General features: G+C 44.9%; 1 protein-coding gene across 1 annotated transcript; it reads right to left on the minus strand.

The window, feature by feature from the left end:
• Positions 1-4,260: 4,260 nt before the first annotated feature.
• On the minus strand, positions 4,261-15,874 carry LOC128347459 (zinc finger protein 345-like). Its single transcript, XM_053302166.1, has 6 exons — positions 15,493-15,874; positions 14,661-15,230; positions 14,195-14,321; positions 8,921-9,003; positions 8,632-8,758; positions 4,261-7,880 (listed from the first exon to the last, which is right to left on the minus strand). The coding sequence occupies exons 2-6, from the start codon at positions 15,042-15,044 to the stop codon at positions 6,148-6,150; spliced, it is 2,454 nt and encodes an 817-aa protein (XP_053158141.1). The 5' UTR covers positions 15,045-15,230; positions 15,493-15,874; the 3' UTR covers positions 4,261-6,147.
• Between the last annotated feature and the right edge of the window lie 3,804 nt (positions 15,875-19,678).

The following is a 19,678-nucleotide window of genomic DNA, read 5'->3' on the forward strand; positions in this document are numbered from 1 at the left end:
TGAGTCGGTGTCGACCACAGAGCCCTGTGGTTGTCTTTGGTAGACCCCTGTGGTTTTCTTTGGTAGAATACAGGAGGGGTTTACCATTGCCTCCTGCACAGTATGAGATGATGCCTTTCAGCATCTTCCTATATCGCTGCTGCCTAATATAGTAGAAGCGGGGAGTCAAACTGGCAACCTTTTACTTCCTAGTCAAGCATTTCCCCACTGTGCCAACTACTGGAAAGTAGGCTAAAAATGAGCAGTCTATAATACATCTTTGCATGTATTTAATTAACAATCAAAACAAATAATATAAAAATAGTCATATTTATATTGATTTTTTTTAAAATCAGTATTTTTGCATTTAAAGTTGCAGCTGTCTTCCTTCCAAAGGAATTCATGTTTCTGTTAAAATATTTATTTCTTGATATACTGAAAGAAGTCTGCTAATTTTCTATTAATAAGAATCAAATTTAGACATAAATGGAACTACACTTTACTATTTATTTATTTATTTATTTAAAGTATTTATACCCTACCCCTCCAGTACACTACTGCTCGGGGCAGCTCACAACAGAACAAGAAGATACAATGTAAAATAAGACTAAAAAGTTAACCAAATTTAACAAGTTAAAAGACCAAGCTAAAACCACATTTAAAATTACAATTTTTTTAAAAAGTTTAAATTAAAAGTTTTTAAAAGCTAAAAACTGAGAATTATAAAAACCAACAATGCACCACTGATCTCTCTGGTTAAGAAAAGCTTGCTCAATCCTTGCTAAAACTGTGGGGTTATTTCACACCAACTTTTTCAAAAAGCATTTGTCACGCCACTGGTCTCTCCGGCTGTTTACCTCTCCCTCTCACCTCCCCCAGGCAGGGCCTCAGAATTTTTGAGGGAAGGGGGTTTGGATCACCCAAGCCCACCTCCTCCCAGCTCCTTGGAGTTGCTGTGGCAGTCTCTCTCTGGAGGCCTCCACCACTCACCCTCCAACTGCCCCTCATCACGGTTGGAGCCTGCCTTAAATCCCTCTTGACAACTGATGCATCCCATGCCCCACTAATTGGACCTCCGCCCTGCCATATCAGGCTGCTCTTACCTGTATCCCTCTCTTAGATATTTCATCCCCTAAGATGAATATCTTACAGTGCTCAGATGTAGTCTTGCATTCAAATGCAAACCAGGACAAACCCTGCTTAGCAAAGAGGACACTTTATGCTTGCTACCATTAGACTAACTCTCCCCATGATGCCTTGTGGCAACTATGATGCCACACTACCATGACTGTCATTTAACACCACACACACAGAAGGTGTGTGCACACATTACTACCAAAACAAATCTCCCTCTATATTTCTCTTAGGTGTAACCCATCGCTAATCCCATGCGTGGCAGCTCTCACGAGAGTTCGAGAGCAAGTTGCTGGCAAGGGAAGAGGAAAGCGGCGGCACTGGGCAGATGGGTGGGTGGGGAGAAGACAATGGTGGCGGGCGGGGGCAGAAAAAGGTGGCGGCAGGGGCGGAGGAGACGTAGAGGCTCAGATGCTCTTTGCCCAGCCCAGCTAGTTACTTTTATTACATGAATCCTTACATTTATGCAGCACATTTCAGGTGTTCAGAAGTGCTCCACACATGGAAAGGTGGGGGAAAGATACAGTTACAGTTCCAAATTACAATATGCCCCCCAGTTGCTTTATGAGAAACAAAGGAAGCTGCCTTATACTGAGTTCATCTCGCTCAATATTGTCTACACTGAATGGCAGAGACCAGAGGTGGATTACCACATAATCAATAGAAGCAATTGCCTACAGCGGCAAATCTTGGGGAGCAAAAAAATCTTTGGGGAAGGGTGTTAAAGCTTTAAAAAAAAACTTTTAAAACTGCCACACAGCGGCAGTAGTTGTCATGAGCATGTGGATGGACTCCGAGGAGGAGGAGGAAGAGACGGAAGGAAAGGCAGCAGAGGTGGGAGTGCAAGGTCCAGAACTTGCAGAGGAGAGCGGGACCAGCCCACGGGAGGCTGCAGAAGAGTTAGAGCCTGTCGTGGCAGCTCCTATGGAAGAAGGACGGCCAGTCTCAGTAGTGGAGAGGCCTCGCTCAAAGAGACAGCAGGAGCTAAAGGACTGCATATGCAGAATGGCTAGACTAACAAGCAAGGCTGCTGAGTCAGGGATCCATGATTAACAGCACATGGTTCCAGCCTATATAAGCGGGCTTTGCCACAGCCGCTGTGCTGGTATCAACGTTGTTCTTCACTGAGATACTTGGCTGTGTTCCTGTTTGCCGTGCCTGTGTTTTGACCTTGGACCGTTTGGTCTCTGTTTGTGGATTATGATTTTGGACTCTGTTCGACTGACTGGTGATATTACGACCCGGACTGACTCTGGTTTGAAAAAACTGCTTACTGCCTTGCTTTGTTGTTTGCCTCCTGTCCCTGTCTGTTTCACTCTCCAGCGGCTACTACTACTACTACTACTACAATATTTATATACTGCTTGTAAACCAAAGTTCTCAAAGCAGTTTACACAGAAAAATAAATAATACATCAAGAAGGTGGTCCCCTGTCCCCAAAGGGCTCACAGTCTAAAAAGAAACATAAGGCAGATACCAGCAACAGCCACTGGAGGGATGCTGTGCTGGGGTTGGATAGGGCTGAGATTTATAGCTTGAGATTAGTGGGACAGGTTTAAGACAGCAGTGCAGCGGGGAAAGCGGCAAAAGCTCCACCCTTGGAGGGTGGAGCATTGCCAGGATGGTGGCAGAGACAGTGAAAGAGCTCCTCACTCAGACCTGCCTTCCTTCCAAATGACCCACATCAGGCCAATTCCAGCCCATTTGGGGTCTGAAATCGGCCCAATCTGGGTCATTTGGGAGGAAGGCGGCTCATGTGAGGAGGTATCACTGCTGTCTCTGCCATCCCGGATGGTGGAGAGGGCAGTGAAGGAGCTCCTCACACGGGCCCACCTTCCTCTCAAATGACCCAGATTGGGTGTGCAGAGGTCCCAAATGAGACAAAATTGGCCCAGTCTGGGTTATTTGGAAGGCAAGCCCATGCGAGGAGCTCTTCCCGTCTCCACCGCCTTCCAGTGCCCGACCTCAACTGTCATGGTTTGGGAGGCAGGCGGGCCCATTAGGAGCTTTTCATGCAACATATCATTAATCTATTGAATTATCTGCCACAAGATGTGGTGATGGCCAGTAGCTTAGATGGCTTTAAAAGAGGCTTAGACAAATTCATGGAAGACAGATCTATCAGTGACTTAGGGCTATAGGCCATCCTCAGAGGTAAAAAGCCTCTAATGCCGGTTGCAGAGAAGCAAGAAAGAGGGCATGTCCTCTCAGAGGCATCTGGTGGGCCACTGTGTGAAACAGGTTGCTGGCTAGATAAGCCTTGGGCCTGATCCAGCAGGGCTGTTCTTATGGTCCTATATTTAACCCTTAGATTAATTTAAAAAATTATAAACACAACTCAAGATTTATCTAGTTTTTTAAGCTGCTAAACCCACAGCCAAAATTGTATCCATTTCCAAATAATCCATAAAGGTGTGGCCTAAAAAAGAAATTAAATCAATCATCTTAATTGCTTTGGGGACGCCTCTTAAATTTATGGTTATAATTTTTAGATTGTTTCTGTATTTCTTCCAAACTATATTTATTTTATTCACCTCAGACACATTTATCCCAGTCAGTCTCCATAAATCTTCCAGTTTCTAATGTATTATGTTAAACATCATTTTCCAATGTCATGTGACTGTTTTAATGTATTATTCATTTATTTAAAATATTTATACCCTGCCCCTGCAGTACACTACTGAGGGAGCATGGCAAAGCTATTCAGGGAGCACATTCTGAAGCCAAGGGGCCACAGTCGAAAAGTCCCTGTCTCTAGTCCCCACCAACCGGATCTCTGTTAGTGGCGTGAACAGGGCCTGAGATGATGAGTAGAAGGCCCTGGCAGGTTCATATGGGCAAATGAGGTCCAACAGGTACCCTGACCCCAAAGCATGTAGAGCTTTTAGAAGGTCAAGACCAGCATTTGAATCTAGCCCAGAATGAACTAGTAACCAATGAAGCTGCTGCAGGAAGGGTGTGACACTCACGAAGTGACTTGCGCCCACGAGCATCCCTGCAGCAGCATTCTAGACCAGCTGGAGCCAACTGGTATTCAGAGGCATCCTGCTGCTAGGCCTGATGGTAGCCATCAATCTAGTAGACATTGATAGACTTGTCTTCGATTAATTTGAAAATAAGAACACAATTACAATTAATTACATCATATTAAGAGATTTTACAAATAAAGAATTTTATTTTCATATGATACCCCAGGCAATATAGATGCACTTCATACCACTTTATAATATTCGGATATTATAATATTCAGATAGCTCATTTCGTTTGACTGAAACAATAAGATAATTTGTGCAGTAAGGAATTACATACCTTTAAAAAAATATTAGAGGGTAATGTGTACATTATAGTACCAGAGCAATGGAAATGCTCAATGCATTAATATGAATTATTAGCACAAAAATAACTTAGGAATTTAAAATAGTTAATATATCATGGCTCATTAACCACCGTCAAAAGTTAACAAACCCAAGAAAAAACTAATATAATAAATCTCAGAAAGGGGTCAGTAAACACATATCCACACCAAATCCCTTGCCAACTCCAAGAATGATGATCCAAATTTTGTGAAACTTGGTGCTGAAACCCAGACTTTCCAAACCCAGAGTACAGCCCCAATTCACCACTGGTCCCCTACAGCTTCTGTTCCATACATCCCGAAGATTTCCTACAAAACACCCTGAACAGGAGGTTCAGGAACTCTCACACTGAGCTCTTTCTTATTTCTCTACCAGTCCTTCTCTAACCAACACTCACCTCTTCCCAACTGTTACCACTTGTCATTCATTTTTTTTAGAAAAGACAGTTCCCAATATTCCATGCATTGTTTCTATGATAACTTTGATCCCCTACCATCTAAAGCCCTCTGTTTGTGGACATCTTCTTACAGAGGTACATGCCAGTTTCTGGTTGCTACAGCTCAATTTTTGCCAGCTCTCCATTTGGCCCCAAACAGAGTCCACCTTACTCCCAGCAGCTCCAACAACATTCCAACAACAAACAGGGTTCTCACTGTGTTGCACTGTCTGGCTGTTAGCACTGCTCCAGGAGATACATTGTTGCTGCCTTCCTCCCTACAGAATCCACTTGTTCTGAAAATGGGGCTGCTAAGGGGCATGCCTTTCACTTACAGATTGTTTAGGCAATATGGATACAGGAGAGCATCTTTTGCTATGGGTTAGTTCTAGTTTCACCACTACTTTGGAGCTGGATGGCTGTCAGTGGCACACCCAAGACCCAGATTTGTCTGTTCACTGGAAGAGACACATGGAGTCTATGTAACTGAAGACTCCATATTTCAAGAGATCCATATCCTGCGAGATTACTAAACACAATGATAGAACCGAGCCTAAAAATAATAATAAATAAAGAGAGAGGCATCAGGTACAACTCAAGGAAATGACTGGGGAAGTGGAACTTCCTGAATTTCTGCTTGGATGCATCCTCTCACAGACCAGTGTCCAGCTGAAAGACCAACACAAAGTGTGGGTATATGGAGCCTCATTTGTAGAGCCAGCATAATAAGCAAGCTTGTAGAAAGTCTTTACAGCTTATATTGGACAGTAGAAGTTAAAAGATGGGCACTAAACCAGCCATTTCCATTCCTTTTAGAGCATGAGGGAAAATGGAAAACATTTTAACTCTCGTCTAAAAGCATTTTTAGGATTCTGAACTGCAGCTCTTTCCACACTCAAAGAATTTATATTGTTTTTAGCCTGCAGGGCTTATTTGTTGGGAAGGAGGTTTTGCATAATGAGTGACAATCTCTCAGCACTACAACCATAAATATCCTAATACAACTGTGTGCATCATTTCAGATGGTGGGAAACCTGAGCTCTGACTGAAATTTTTTCTGCATACCAAGCATTTAAATGGCTTTTCTCCTGTGTGAATTTGTTGATGGTAAGAAAGCTCTGGTTGCTGAGGGAAACTCTTCGTACTCCAAATGTTTAAATGGTTTCTCTCCTCTCTGAATTGTTTCATGCTTTGTAAGGTCTGAATTTTGACTGTAGCTCTTTCCACATGAAATGCAGACACTTAGGTGGGGAACAAATCCTGATGGGTTTTTTTGTGATTTTTTTCATGTCTTCTAAGAGCTCTACCCAAACGGAAGCTCTTCCCACACGCCAAACATTTAAATGGTTTCTCGCCTGTGTGAATTCTTTGGTGTTGTGTAAGACGTGAATTCTCACAGAAGCTCTTACCACACTCCAGACATTTAAATGGTTTCTCCTCCATGTGAATTCTTTCATGTATTTTAAGAACTGACTTCTTACTGAAGCTTTTCCCACACTCCAAACATTTAAATGGTTTCTCTCCTGTGTGAATTCTTTGATGTTCTGTAAGATGTGAGCTCTGACTGAAGCTCTTCCCACACTCCAAACATTTAAATGGTTTCTCGCCTGTGTGAATTCTTTGATGCTGTGTAAGACGTGAATTATGACTGAAGCTCTTTCCACACTCCAAACATTGAAATGTTTGGAGTGTGAATCTTTTCTCCATGTGAATGTTTTCATGTCTCCTAAGATCTGAAGTATGTCTGAAGCTCTTCCCACACACCAAACATTTAAATGGTTTATCACCTGTGTGAATTCTTTGATGTTGTGTAAGACGTGAGTTATCACAGAAGCTCTTCCCACACTCCAAACATTTAAATGGTTTCTCCTCCATGTGAATTCTTTGATGTTTCTTAAGAGCTGAGCCCCAACTGAAGTTTTTTCCACACTCCAAGCATTGGTAAGATTTCTCTCCTGAGTGTATTTTATGATGTTCTGTAAGGTGTGAGTTCCGACAGAAACTCCTTCCACACTCCAGACATTTAAATGGTTTCTCTTCTGTGTGAATTCTTTGATGTTCAGTAAAACGCGAGTTCTGTCTGAACCTCTTCCCACACTCCAAACATTTAAATGGTTTCTCTCCTGTGTGAATTCTTTGATGTTCTGTAAGACTAGAGTTCTGTCTGAAGCTCTTCCCACACTCCAAACATTTAAATGGTTTCTCTCCTCTGTGAATTTTCTCATGTCTTGTAAGAGCTGAGCCCCGACTAAAGCTCTTCCCACACTCCAAACATTTAAATGGTTTCTCGCCTGTGTGAATTCTTTTATGTGTCTTAAGAGCTGAGTTCCACCTGAAGCTTTTTCCACACTCCAAGCACTGGTAAGATTTCTCTCCTGTGTGTATTCTATTATGTTGTGTAAGATCTGAGTTCCGACTGAAGCTCTTTCCACACTCCAAACATTTAAATGGTTTCTCTCCTGTGTGAATTCTTTCATGTTCTTTAAGACATGAGTTTTGTCTAAAGCTCTTCCCACAATCCAGACATTTAAATGGTTTCTCTCCTGTGTGAATTATTAGATGTTTTCTAAGATTTGAGTTCCGATTGAAGCTCTTTCCACACTCCAAACATTTAAAGGATTTCTCTCCTCTGTGAATTTTTTGATGCATAATAAGAGTTGAGTCCCGACTGAAGCTTTTTTTGCAGTTGAAACACTGAAATGACTTCTCCCCTATCCTTGCTCTCCAATTAAGGCTTGATTTACAACTGAAACTTCTCCCACTGGAGGATTGCTTGCTCCATTCATTTCTTTTGTCTATTTTTTTTTGCATTGGATTTTCCTGGTTGTCACCAGCATGAAGAGCAATGGATCCATTCCTCCTTTCCTGTTTTACGTCCGTTTCCTTTCTCTGCTGTCCTTCCTTTTTACATCTCACTCTTTCCACTAATGCTCTAAAAGGTTTTCTCTTCTTCTTGCTCTTCAACTCATCACGTACTATAAGAGAGAGAGGAAGACAGCATAAATTATTATAAGAAATGGACTCTGAAACCAGGCAATAGACACAAATATCTCCTATCGCAACTGAGAAAACAGACTTCAGAAGAGATAACTCTTGATACATATTAAATAAAGGCCAGTGATTTAGCAATAAATGAAGGCTGGTATGGTATTGAGACATGTATTATGGAGCCTAGATTTTAGCTCCCCACGCAGACGGGAAGTTGAATTGGGGCCCTCTTCCAATTACTTTTTCTCAGCTAAACCTATCACCCAGGGTTATATAAGGAATAACCTACCACTGCTGCTCATAACTGTAGGAAGGGCATTATATTTATTTGCATTTTATATATAAGAGAGAGATTATATATAAGAGAGAGATGTGAACAAAACAAAAGAAGAAGAGGATGCATTTGTATGCAGGAGATCCCAGGCTTATTCCCCAATACATCGAATTGAAGGATCTTGGTAGGAGGATTTGGAAGTCGGATACATGAGACTTGGGAGAGATGCTGCCACCAGCATGGACAAGATTCAGCTAAATGGATCAACAGCAGTTTCTAGTCTTTGTAAAGTGAGTCATTCATACAGGATTAACATTTCCCCTAGAACATGGGGAATGTGGATTCCTCCCCATCTTGGATAAAGAGAGAGCCTCACCAGAAGAACTGACCAAGAGAAGACACTCTGTACTGAGCTGCACACAGACACACACACCAGTATTTTCTGGATAAATAGGGAGCCTTACCCAGAGAGGTCACATTCTGCCTATTCTCCTCCATGACTGCTCTGTGCAGGGCTCTTTGGTCTGCATCCAGCAGAGCCCACTCCTCCTCAGTGAAATGCACAGCCACCTCCTCAAAAGACACAGCACTCTGAAAAAAGAAAATATTGTTGACTCTAGGGTAATAAAACAAATCATCCCCTTGTAAAACAACTCTGAGGATAACGAAGGCGAATCATTCAAGGAGAAAAAAGAAATTATTTCAGACTTAGGGGAAGGCACCTGCCTGTCTCCCCAGTGATGCCTCCCCTACCTGATCAGGTTGTATAGAAGCCTCTTCTCCACCACTACCCAGGGCAGAAGAGCTTGGACATATTGCCATTGCTATTCCATGGCCTGAGAGAGAGAGAGAGAGAGAGAGAGAGAGAGAGAGAGAGAGAGAGAGAGAGAACACTGCTCAGAGTAGAATTTATCCTTTATAAACATTTTCAATCTCAGTTCCTTGTGAAAGGGAAGAAAAAGATCACTGGCCTCCCACTGTCTCCTGGTCAGACCTTAAGGTGCTGATTTTGACATATAAATCCATTAACATGCTGACTCTAAAGAGATCTCCAGATTTGTTTAAAATAGCCTGGGGACAAGACTCCCCCTCATAATGGGGGAGATGTTGGTAGCTATTGTTCTTTTTGTGATATAGGTGTGAAACGTACAGGGATTATGCAGTTTATTGTCCTAAGTGTTTACAATCAGGGAGGCCTGAAATATGTTCACAAAATGGCAGCCATGCAAAGTTAGACCTGACTTCTTGTCCAAAACTTTTATGAAGGTCATATTCACAGCAGTCTCAAGCAACAAAATTGACCACAATTCATCGGCAACAGCTGCACAGATCTCATCTCATGGCACACCTATTTCCCTCTTCATAGGAACATAGGAAACTGCCATATAATGAATCAGACCACAGGTCTACCTAGCTTACACAGTTATTGTTTACACAGACTGGCAGCAGCTTCTCCAAGATTGTGAGCAGGAATCTTTCTCAGCCCTATCTTGGAGATACCAGAGAGGGAACTTGGAACCCTCTGCTCTTCCCAGAGCGGTTCCATCCCCTAAGGGGAATATCGTACAGCGCTCACACATCATATACAACCATTCTCCCATTCATATGTAACCAGGGCAAGCCCTGCTTAGCTAAGGGGACATGTCATGCTTGCTACCACAAGACCAGCTCTCCTCTCTTGCTTCCCAACACCCACTGCCCAAACATTCTAGAACTGCAATCCTGAAAATTTCTTCAAAAGCAACATTGAAAGTGGTTCCCCATCTGCCTCACTTCTACACAAGCATTACTCCCATACTTCATCTGTGCCCAAAGGGAACTCTTTCTTCACTTAAGAAACTTCACAAAGAAGCAGAAGAGAGGGACTATTGGTGGTTGTGCCACATCCAAGATCAAGATCAAGATCAAGATCAAGAGAGGGACTATCGGTGGTTGTACCACATCCAAGATCAAGATGGATGGCAGCGCCAGGACAGGTGGGCAAAAACGATCATTGTCAGCATACCATGCAAACAACATCCCAGACAGGAATATGCTCCCAGTGCAGGCCAACTGCTGCTACTTCTCAAAGAGCCATCTCACATACCTACTATGATTGCACGTGTTGACAGTTGTGGCTAAGGCGATCAGTACCCTTAATACAGGTCAACTACCCACTGTGGCATTTGATCAGCTGCCATTTGCTCCTACATGATCAAGAGCATGAGCAACATGACACCATCCATCATTAAGGGGCAAGGTGGAGCCCCACAGGTGGTTAACCCCACAGAGAACCCATCTGCACTGTGGATGGTGGACTACTCCTGCTGGGCCAGGAGTAGCACAAATAGTCATACAGTTTGAGAACTTTACTGACAACGTAGCCCAGCTTCACGAGAAGAACCAGGCTACATGAACAAATGGTTAAACATATTAGACTTCAAAGAACTGGGATAGCCCCTTCAGCGATGACATGGGGGGATGTTGTGAACCTTGCCACAAAGGATGTCTTCCATGACAATTTGATGCAGACCATCATGGAGATCGAGGACGTGGGTTCACGTGAGTTTTGTCAGTATGTGTGCAAGAGAACAAGATGTCGGACTGAACACATTTTAGAGCCACTTAAAAACCTTTAAACTCCCTCTGCTGAATATACTGACTGCCTGAACATCCAAATTAAGAATGTCTTACATTCCTTATATAAATGACTGTAACCTCTTTGCTCATTTGTGCAACAGGTGTGAGGTAACGACCTTAATGACTTTTTCAGACATGAGAACTATACATGGTCTCCATTACTTTGCCAAGTATGGTCAGCTTTGAATGACCAAGGCAAGTGACATCATAGCTATGTGGAGCAACTGCTACAAGCTCATGATGAGCATGCAATGCTAGACATTGTGCTAGTCATGATAAACATTACTTGACCAACTGAAGCCATGAAAACCTTTGGAGATTATGTTCAGAAAAGGTTCACTCCTTATCTGAAGACACAGCTGAGGCATACCACCTCACTAGAGGTTATTTGGGATACCTACCAATCTGATTCACTGAAAGCATTCGCGGGCCAGAAACAGGGAACAAGCATTTAGACTTTGTCAAGTTGTTACAAAGATCCAGCAATTGTGGGAGTGGCAGGTGAATGAACGTCTTTGGCGGGCAGCCCAAGCAAGCGAGCATTCAGGTAGGCAGCCTCCCCACCTGGCACTGCCCATGTCTGCAAACAATAAGATCAAAGCCATAACACTGAATGGCAATGAATGCAGTTCAATAAAGATGACTCGAAAACTTATAGTAGTCCAAAATAGAACAGACCACGCAAAGGCTACTTCTGTCAAAGGTCCTTTAATGCATTCCCAGTTTTCAACCAAATTCCACATCTTCAATAGCATTTATTTCTGAGGGACATCTAGTTGCTATTGATATTTTAATTTTGTGTTGTTTTGTTTTGATTGCTAGCTGCTCTGGGCATCCCCATTTTGGGTGGGGAAAGAACAGGACATAGTTCATTTTTAATGCATGAAAATATGCATGCCCTCTTTAACTTAAAGTTCAAAATCAGCTCTTCCTCAAGATATCCTGAATATATAGATATAGGTATATATACACACACATACACATACAGGTGAAACTCGGAAAATTAGAATATCGTGCAAAAGTCCATTAATTTCAGTAATGCAAATTAAAAGGTGAAACTGATATATGAGACAGACGCATTACATGCAAAGCGAGATAAGTCAAGCCTTAATTTGTTATAATTGTGATGATCATGGCGTACAGCTCATGAGAACCGCAAATCCACAATCCCAGAAAATTAGAATATTACATGGAACCAAGAAGACAAGGATTGTAGAATAGAACAATATTGGACCTCTGAAAAGTATAAGCATGCATATGTATTCAGTACTTGGTTTGGGCCCCTTTTGCAGCAATTACTGCCTCAATGCGGCGTGGCATGGATGCTATCAGCCTGTGGCACTGATGAGGTATTATGGAAGTCCAGGATGCTTCAATAGCGGCCTTCCGCTCTTTTGCATTGTTTGGTCTCATGTCTCTCATCCTTCTCTTGGCAATGCCCCATAGATTCTCTATAGGGTCAGGTCAGGCGAGTTTGCTGGCCAATCAAGCACAGTACACTGTATACTTTTCAGAGGTCCGATATTGTTCTATTCTACAATCCTTGTCTTATTGGCTCCATGTAATATTCTAATTTTCTGGGATTGTGGATTTGGGGTTTTCACGAACTGTACGCCATGATCATCACAATTATAACAAATTAAGGCTTGACTTATCTTGCTTTGCATGTAATGCGTCTTTCTCATATATCAGTTTCACCTTTTAATTTGCATTACTGAAATTAATGGACTTTTGCACGATATTCTAATTTTCCGAGTTTCACCTGTATATTGTGTGTGTAGCTAAACAAGCAGCTCACACAACAACTTGCTATGTAGGTGTCCAGTGTTCTCTCTAAGGCATGCACATGTGTGCATGCTCACAAGGTTTTGGTAAGGAAGGCTCCACTCCGAATGCATGTATGTGCACACTGCCTTGATACTGCCGCCCGGAACAAAACTCATTCTGCCCATAGATGAGAAAAATTAGAGGGAACACTGCTCAGGTCCCTCACTGGACCATCCCATGGAGGTGATCCAGAGACACTGCTAGCAGAAGATGGTTTCCTTGAGCACTGACTGGTGAGCCTATGGTTTTCCTTGGCTTTACTTGAGAGATGCCAAAATGAGTATGGATATGATGAATCACTTTGAACAATGGCTGGCAGATCGCCAGGAGCAGTTGGTGAGGGGTTCAGTAAGACAGCAGGAAGCCACCTAAGCCTCTTTGGTGAAAACGCTGTACAATGGGTTAGCAGCATGGCAAACCCGTGCCAGTGATTTCTGGAACACCAGAGTGAGGCAGCAGTAGTATAGCCCCTTTAGACTGACGAAACTGACAGGTGAAGATAAGAGAAAGGCCTTTCTGACCACCTTTGAGAGGACAGCTTTGGCAGCCAATTGGCCCTGACCCCAATGGGCATTCCTGCTAGGGCCATATCTGTTCAGACCGGCCCAGGCTGTGTACAGGACAGAACCAAGAAGTGCCCAAAAGGGGCGGGACTTCCGGAGGCAGGGTTTGCACTCAGGGCCTGCTCTGGCCTATTTAGGGGAGTGCTGGCCAGTGATGAGGAGCTCTTACCCCAGTGCTGGGCAGGTTGAGGTCCTCCAGAGAGGGGCCCAACTGTGGGGAATGCTTACTCGGGCAGGGGACGGGACTGAGAGTTCTGTAATGCCTTTCCATTTGGCCTTGAAGTCCATTTGGAAGGGACCAAGTCAGGCTCCTCACTGGACCATCCCACAGAGAGGACCCAGAGACACCGACAACATGTCACTTGGCTCTGCATATTTGGAGTGCCTTAGTCACTGGGTGACTAAGAAGGCTGCTGTGATGATAAAGGTGGCGGGGGAGCCATGTAAAGCAATCTGAGCTGCTCGGAAAAGAGGTAACAATATCCTTGCCACCTAGCCTGACAGCAGGGGCATGGCTATAATTGAACAGGTGAGGGGGGAGTGTCTGGGCCCCCCAAGAGAAGGGGCCCCACTGGCCCTCCCACCTCCCCAACTCACTGGCATGTGCCAACTCATGATTGGAGGCCTCCTGGGATTCAAACTGGGGTATATTTGTTAGAAGAATGTTTGAGCCAGGGAAATGCATGCAAAAATGTGTGTGAGGAAGGGTCTGTGTGCACAGGAAGTGTGTGATATTTGCACAGGAAAAAGAGGGTGTGTTTCACTGTAACCTTCAGCAGCAGCGATATGGGGGAGGTGTATATTTGGCAGGGGGCCCAGCAGCCATTGTTAAATTTTGTCACAGGGCCCACTCTAGCCTTGCTACGCCCCTGCTTGACAGTACAGTTCAAGAACACCTTCCTACTCATGCACCACTTGCGGTGATTCGGATGGGGTGGGGACAGCATAGTGACCTTCATCTCAGGCAGCATAATTTCTTCCGCCGCCCTGAGCTCAAGTGTGATGCCTTAATCCTTACCCAGCAAGGCGGCATCTGTGTCACCCTCCTGAGAGATCCCCCTGGACAGTGGCTTCTGTCTGGTGTCCGATGGAGCCTTCTCTGCCTCAGAGACATTGGCCATCCATTCTGCTAACTGCCCCTGAACCTGAAACACCAAAAATAAAAATATCAAAAATATTCCAGGTAGGGAACGAGATGAGAAGCAAAAGGAATGAAGCACTGAATGGCAGGGTGGTGGTAGAGGGAGGAGGGTTAGGATATGTCCCTCTGCAGAGAACCTGAGATAAATCTAGACAACCGTGGGGAATTTATTCTTGCTCACATTATTCTTTATTTTAGTAACTACCCTTCACTATTAATTAGACTTTGTTATATTTGTTTATCCTTAAGAATTGTTATGCGATATCCATTTTGTGTATAGATGACTGAATTAATTACAGTAAGAGGAATAATTTAAGCTAAGTTAAGGATGGAACTTTCTCACCTCTTTCGCTTCCTGCTTCTTGTCCTCTTCCTGGCTGAGGAGGAAGCCTTCTGCCAGGGCCACCGCCTGTGAACTGGTCTCTGGCTCACATTCTCTGACCCAGCTTTTCATCTCCAGAGGGAGAACTGTCAGGAACTGCTCCAGGACCAGCAGATCCAGCATCTGGTTTTTTGTGTGTTGCTCTGGTTTGAGCCACTGACAGCAAAGACAGTGCAATCGGTTGCAGACCTCCCGGGGCCCCTTGGCATCCAGGTCCTGGAATTGCTGGATATCTGAACTGAGCATATTTTCATGCTTATGCATTTTCTCCACAGTCTTTTCCCAGAATTCCTCACTGTTCCCCGCCAAGATGGTTCCTGGCCCAACTGAGTCTTGCATTTCCATCTCCAATGATGTCAGTTGTTCTTTCTTACAGGAGACTCTCCCTTGCAGCAGGAATGGCTGTATTTGGTGGGCCGGATGAGTTCTGCAAAGCCAATGCTTCGTTCTGTGAGGCAAGTTTTACACAGTGAAGCCAAGGAGATGTTTTCCAAGGAAAGGGCATTCTAGTTGCTGACAGAGATTTCCCCCCTGCAGGGAAGGAGGCAAGCAGTCAAAGAGCAAGGAGAGGCTAGGGAGGTTCACTGTCTTGCAAGTCACAGGCGCATTGTGCATTGCAGCAACGGCCCCCCAAAATATTTCCCTGAGCCCCCACTCTCTCCCCACAGCAGTTTCTCCTTCCCCCAGACCACATACCCCAGCAGCCGGATCTGCTCCCTGCCCTTTGCCCTTCCTAAAGTAGCCACCCTCTTTCTCTGCAAAGCTATTTAATTTAATTTAAATTTATTTTTACATTTTATATCCCGCTCTTCCTCCAAGGAGCCCAGAGCAGTGTTTCTCCTCACAACAACCACCCTGTGAAGTAGGCTAGGCTGAGAGAGAGTGACTGGCCCAGAGTCACCCAGCTAGTTTCATGGCTGAAAGGGGATTTGAACTCGGATCTCCCCGGTCCTAGTCCGGCACTCTAGCCACTACACCACGCTGGCTCCCTATGCAGGATGCAAAGCAGCCTGAAAAACCGCTTCAGTCTTCTCCGCTCTATATTTTGCAGAGAGGAGGAAAAGATGTTTTGGAAGGAACCCCCGGTGGATCCGCTGCGCAGGCCACCAGCACTTCCCACCCACCCCTGGACTGAGATGAGGCGAGAGAGAGGCTTTCTTTTGCCTCTTGGAGCAAGTGTGGGGGCCGGAAACAGCAATCACTGGTGCTTTCCCCCACTTTTGCCTCTCTAGGACTTGCCTCTCTCTCACTTTAACCCTAGGATGGCTTCTCTGTAGACTGCCAAAAGGGATGTATGTGCAGCAGCATCGGTAAACAGAAATGCTTTCCTGGTGGAATTTCCGTGGGGCTTCGGTGAACTACTGGAAGGAGGGCTGCACGGAGTCATTCCTGGGCATCCATACTTAAGCAGATTTTGTGGGAGTCCTTGCTGCTGAAATTCTCACTCATTCCATGCAGCTCGGTAGCCACCTTTTTTTCTTTCCACCCCACTCGTGCACTGTCAGCATGTTTCTGAAAGCAAAAAATTCAGCAGGTGCGGGCAGCTTACACTACTATGAAATGGACTGTGCCTGTTGAATTTCAGCCTGTCACGTAGTTCCTCCTGGTTCCACCCTGAGAATGCGGGGAAAGGAGGAAGAGATTCCCTCTTATCTATTGCCACACAATGCACTCCAGAGCAAACATTTCAGTGACCTCTGCACGGGAATAGGCACCACTTAGTCTGCTGATGGACTGTCAGACATCCTTGTACTGTATTGTGATTGAATCAAAACAGCCACTGCCTATGAAATTCACTGCGGCAGCGTTTCGTCTTTTCAGAAGCTGTGTGCCTTTCTAGGACAAGATTTTTAGGACAAGATTTTTTACTGAACCAACAAACTACCAAAGCATACAGTACATTAGCAAAGCACAGTTATATACAAAGTGGTTGTTTGTAGAAGGTGTGCCACAGCCACTGGAAACAAAGCTGGGGTCCCTGCCTTGCTACCTCTTTGCTTTGCCACCTGGGCCGTGACACTGACCACCTCCCCCCATATCACTGGCACGCCCTCCGCCACCAGATCCTCCATGCTGATGATCTCTACCTCTTCTTCTTAGCAGCATTCAGTGCTGTTCTCCAGTTGGCATTAAGGATCACTGCTGGCTGGTATACAGGTGATACTCGAAAAATTAGAATATCGTGCAAAAGTTCATTAATTTCAGTAATGCAAATTAAAAGGTGAAACTGATATATGAGATAGACGCATTACATGCAAAGCGAGATAAGTCAAGCCTTAATTTGTTATAATTGTGATGATCATGGCGTACAGCTCATGAGAACCGCAAATCCACAATCCCAGAAAATTAGAATATTGTGAAAAGGTTCAACAGTCTAGGCTCCAGGTGTCCCACTCCAATCAGCTAATCAATCCATAAGGTTCCTGAGCCTTTAAATGGTCTCTCAGTCTGGTTCATTAGGAATCACAATCATGGGAAAGACTGCTGACTTGACAGTTGTGCAGAAAACCATCATTGACACCCTCCATAAGGAGGGAAAGCCTCAAAAGGTAATTGCAAAAGAAGTTGGATGTTCCCAAAGTGCTGTATCAAAGCACATTAATAGAAAGTTATGTGGAAGGGAAAAGTGTGGAAGAAAAAGGTGCACAAGCAGCAGGGATGACCGCAGCCTGGTGAGGATTGTCAGGAAAAGGCCATTCAAAAGTGTTGGGGACTTTCACAAGGAGTGGACTGAGGCTGGAGTTAGTGCATCAAGAGCCACCACACACAGACGGATCCTGGACATGGGCTTCAAATGTTGTATTCCTCTTGTCAAGCCGCTCCTGAACAACAAACAACGTCAGAAGCGTCTTACCTGGGCTCAAGAAAAAAAGAACTGGTCTGTTGCTCAGTGGTCCAAAGTCCTCGTTTCTGATGAGAGCAACTTTTGCATCTCATTTGGAAACCAAGGACCCAGAGTCTGGAGGAAGAATGGAGAAGCACACAATGCAAGATGCTTGAAGTCCAGTGTGAAGTTTCCACAGTCTGTGTTGATTTGGGGAGCCATGTCATCTGCTGGTGTTGGTCCACTGTGCTTCATTAAGTCCAGGGTCAACGCAGCCGTCTATCAGGAGATTTTGGAGCACTTCATGCTTCCTTCCGCAGACGAGCTGTATGGGGATGCTGACTTCATTTTCCAGCAGGACTTGGCACCTGCCCACACTGCCAAAAGTACCAAAACCTGGTTCAATGACCATGGGATTACTGTGCTTGATTGGCCAGCAAACTCGCCTGACCTGAACCCCATAGAGAATCTATGGGGCATTGCCAAGAGAAGGATGAGAGACATGAGACCAAACAATGCAGAAGAGCTGAAGGCCGCTATTGAAGCATCCTGGACTCCCATAATACCTCATCAGTGCCACAGGCTGATAGCATCCATGCCACGCCGCATTGAGGCAGTAATTGCTGCAAAAGGGGCCCAAACCAAGTACTGAATACATATGCATGCTTATACTTTTCAGAGGTCCGATACTGTTCTATTTACAATCCTTGTCTTCTTGGTTCCATGTAATATTCTAATTTTCTGGGATTGTGGATTTGCAGTTCTCATGAGCTGTACGCCATGATCATCACAATTATAACAAATTAAGGCTTGACTTATCTCGCTTTGCATGTAATGCGTCTATCTCATATATCAGTTTCACCTTTTAATTTGCATTACTGAAATTAATGAACTTTTGCACAATATTCTAATTTTTCGAGTTTCACCTGTATCTCTCCATCCTTTAGCAAACTTTTGTGCATTGTCTCCTCCATTTCAGTAGCAAGCATGAATGGTTACCTTTGCTAAGCAGGGTCCCCCTGTTTCCATTTGAATGGGAGACGTAGGAGCCCTGTAGGTGTGTGCGAGCCAACTTGAAATTGAGCCAGCTCGCACTCGAATCGGTTCCATTCAGAGGCTCGGCCTCGGACCAAACTGGGTCCGGTTCGGTCCGAAGTTGAGCCAAACCACTTGGGCCAGTTCAGGGCCAGGGGCTTCAAGGGGGCAAGGGGCTTCTGTAATTCTTAAAATACTTGCAAAAAACAAAGTACATATTGCTGCTGCAGCCTCAGGGTGCTGTGGCAGGCACAAGGGCACTGCAGTGGCTCCCCCTACCCCCGCCGGCCTCTCCCCAAGTCTTCTGGGACTATTTCAGTCTGTTTTGGGCCCGTCTCAACTCTCTGAACACCGAATCGGCCCCAGGAGACTTTGGAGGAGGCTGGCGAGTGTAGGGGGTGGGGCGCCACTGCAGCCTCCCCACAGCTGACACAGCACACACACACACACACCCCGAGGCTGCTGAGGTCAGATTTAAGCCAAGTCAGACCTTGGTCCGAAGGGGGACAAAAATGAACTGGTCCTGTTGGAATCCAGTTTGGAATAGAACCGAAGCATTAAAATCAGTTTTGTGCACATCCCCAGAGCACTGTAAGATATTCCTCTTAGGGGATGGGGCCGTTCTGGGAAGCGTATCTTCACTCTTGCATGCAGAAGGTTCCAAGTTCCCTCCCTGGCATCTCCAAGATGGAGGGCTGAGAGAGACTCTTGCCTGCCACCTTGGAGAAGCCGCTGCCAGTCTGGGTAGACAATACTGAGCTGGATGGACCAATGGTCTGACTGGGTATAAGGCAGCTTCCTAGGTTCCTACGTAAAGTACAGAAGGCCAGTTGCTGGACAAGAGGGAGTGGACACCCAGGACTGCAGACATCCAAGACTGGCAGCAGTTGAGCTGGATGTGCTGCTGCTGGGTGGGCAGGCTGGCTGGCTGGCTCTCTCTTGCATATGTGTGTTCATGTTTTCAGAGCGTGCATGTTCAAGAGAGAAGGAGACCAGTCAGCACAAGCAGAGACACCTCCACACCGAATCCTAGAAGCCCACTTCCTGCTGCAGTGATCAGTAAGATGCCAGTCGGAGCCAGGCAGTGGGCACGGTAACAGCCAGTCTTCCTAGCACTGCT

Source organism: Hemicordylus capensis, chromosome 2 (assembly GCF_027244095.1).
Source record: "Hemicordylus capensis ecotype Gifberg chromosome 2, rHemCap1.1.pri, whole genome shotgun sequence".
Lineage (NCBI taxonomy): Eukaryota > Metazoa > Chordata > Lepidosauria > Squamata > Cordylidae > Hemicordylus > Hemicordylus capensis.

Excerpts from the sequence above, each read along its gene's own strand:
- LOC128347459 (XM_053302166.1), bottom strand. The coding sequence starts at position 15,044 with ATGGAAATGCAAGACTCAGTTGGGCCAGGAACCATCTTGGCGGGGAAC. Across the intron at positions 14,322-14,660 it reads AGAAGCAGGAAGCGAAAGAG|GTTCAGGGGCAGTTAGCAGA; the intron begins GTGAGAAAGTTC and ends TTGGTGTTTCAG. Across the intron at positions 9,004-14,194 it reads CACAGATGCCGCCTTGCTGG|GCCATGGAATAGCAATGGCA; the intron begins GTAAGGATTAAG and ends TCTCTCTCTCAG.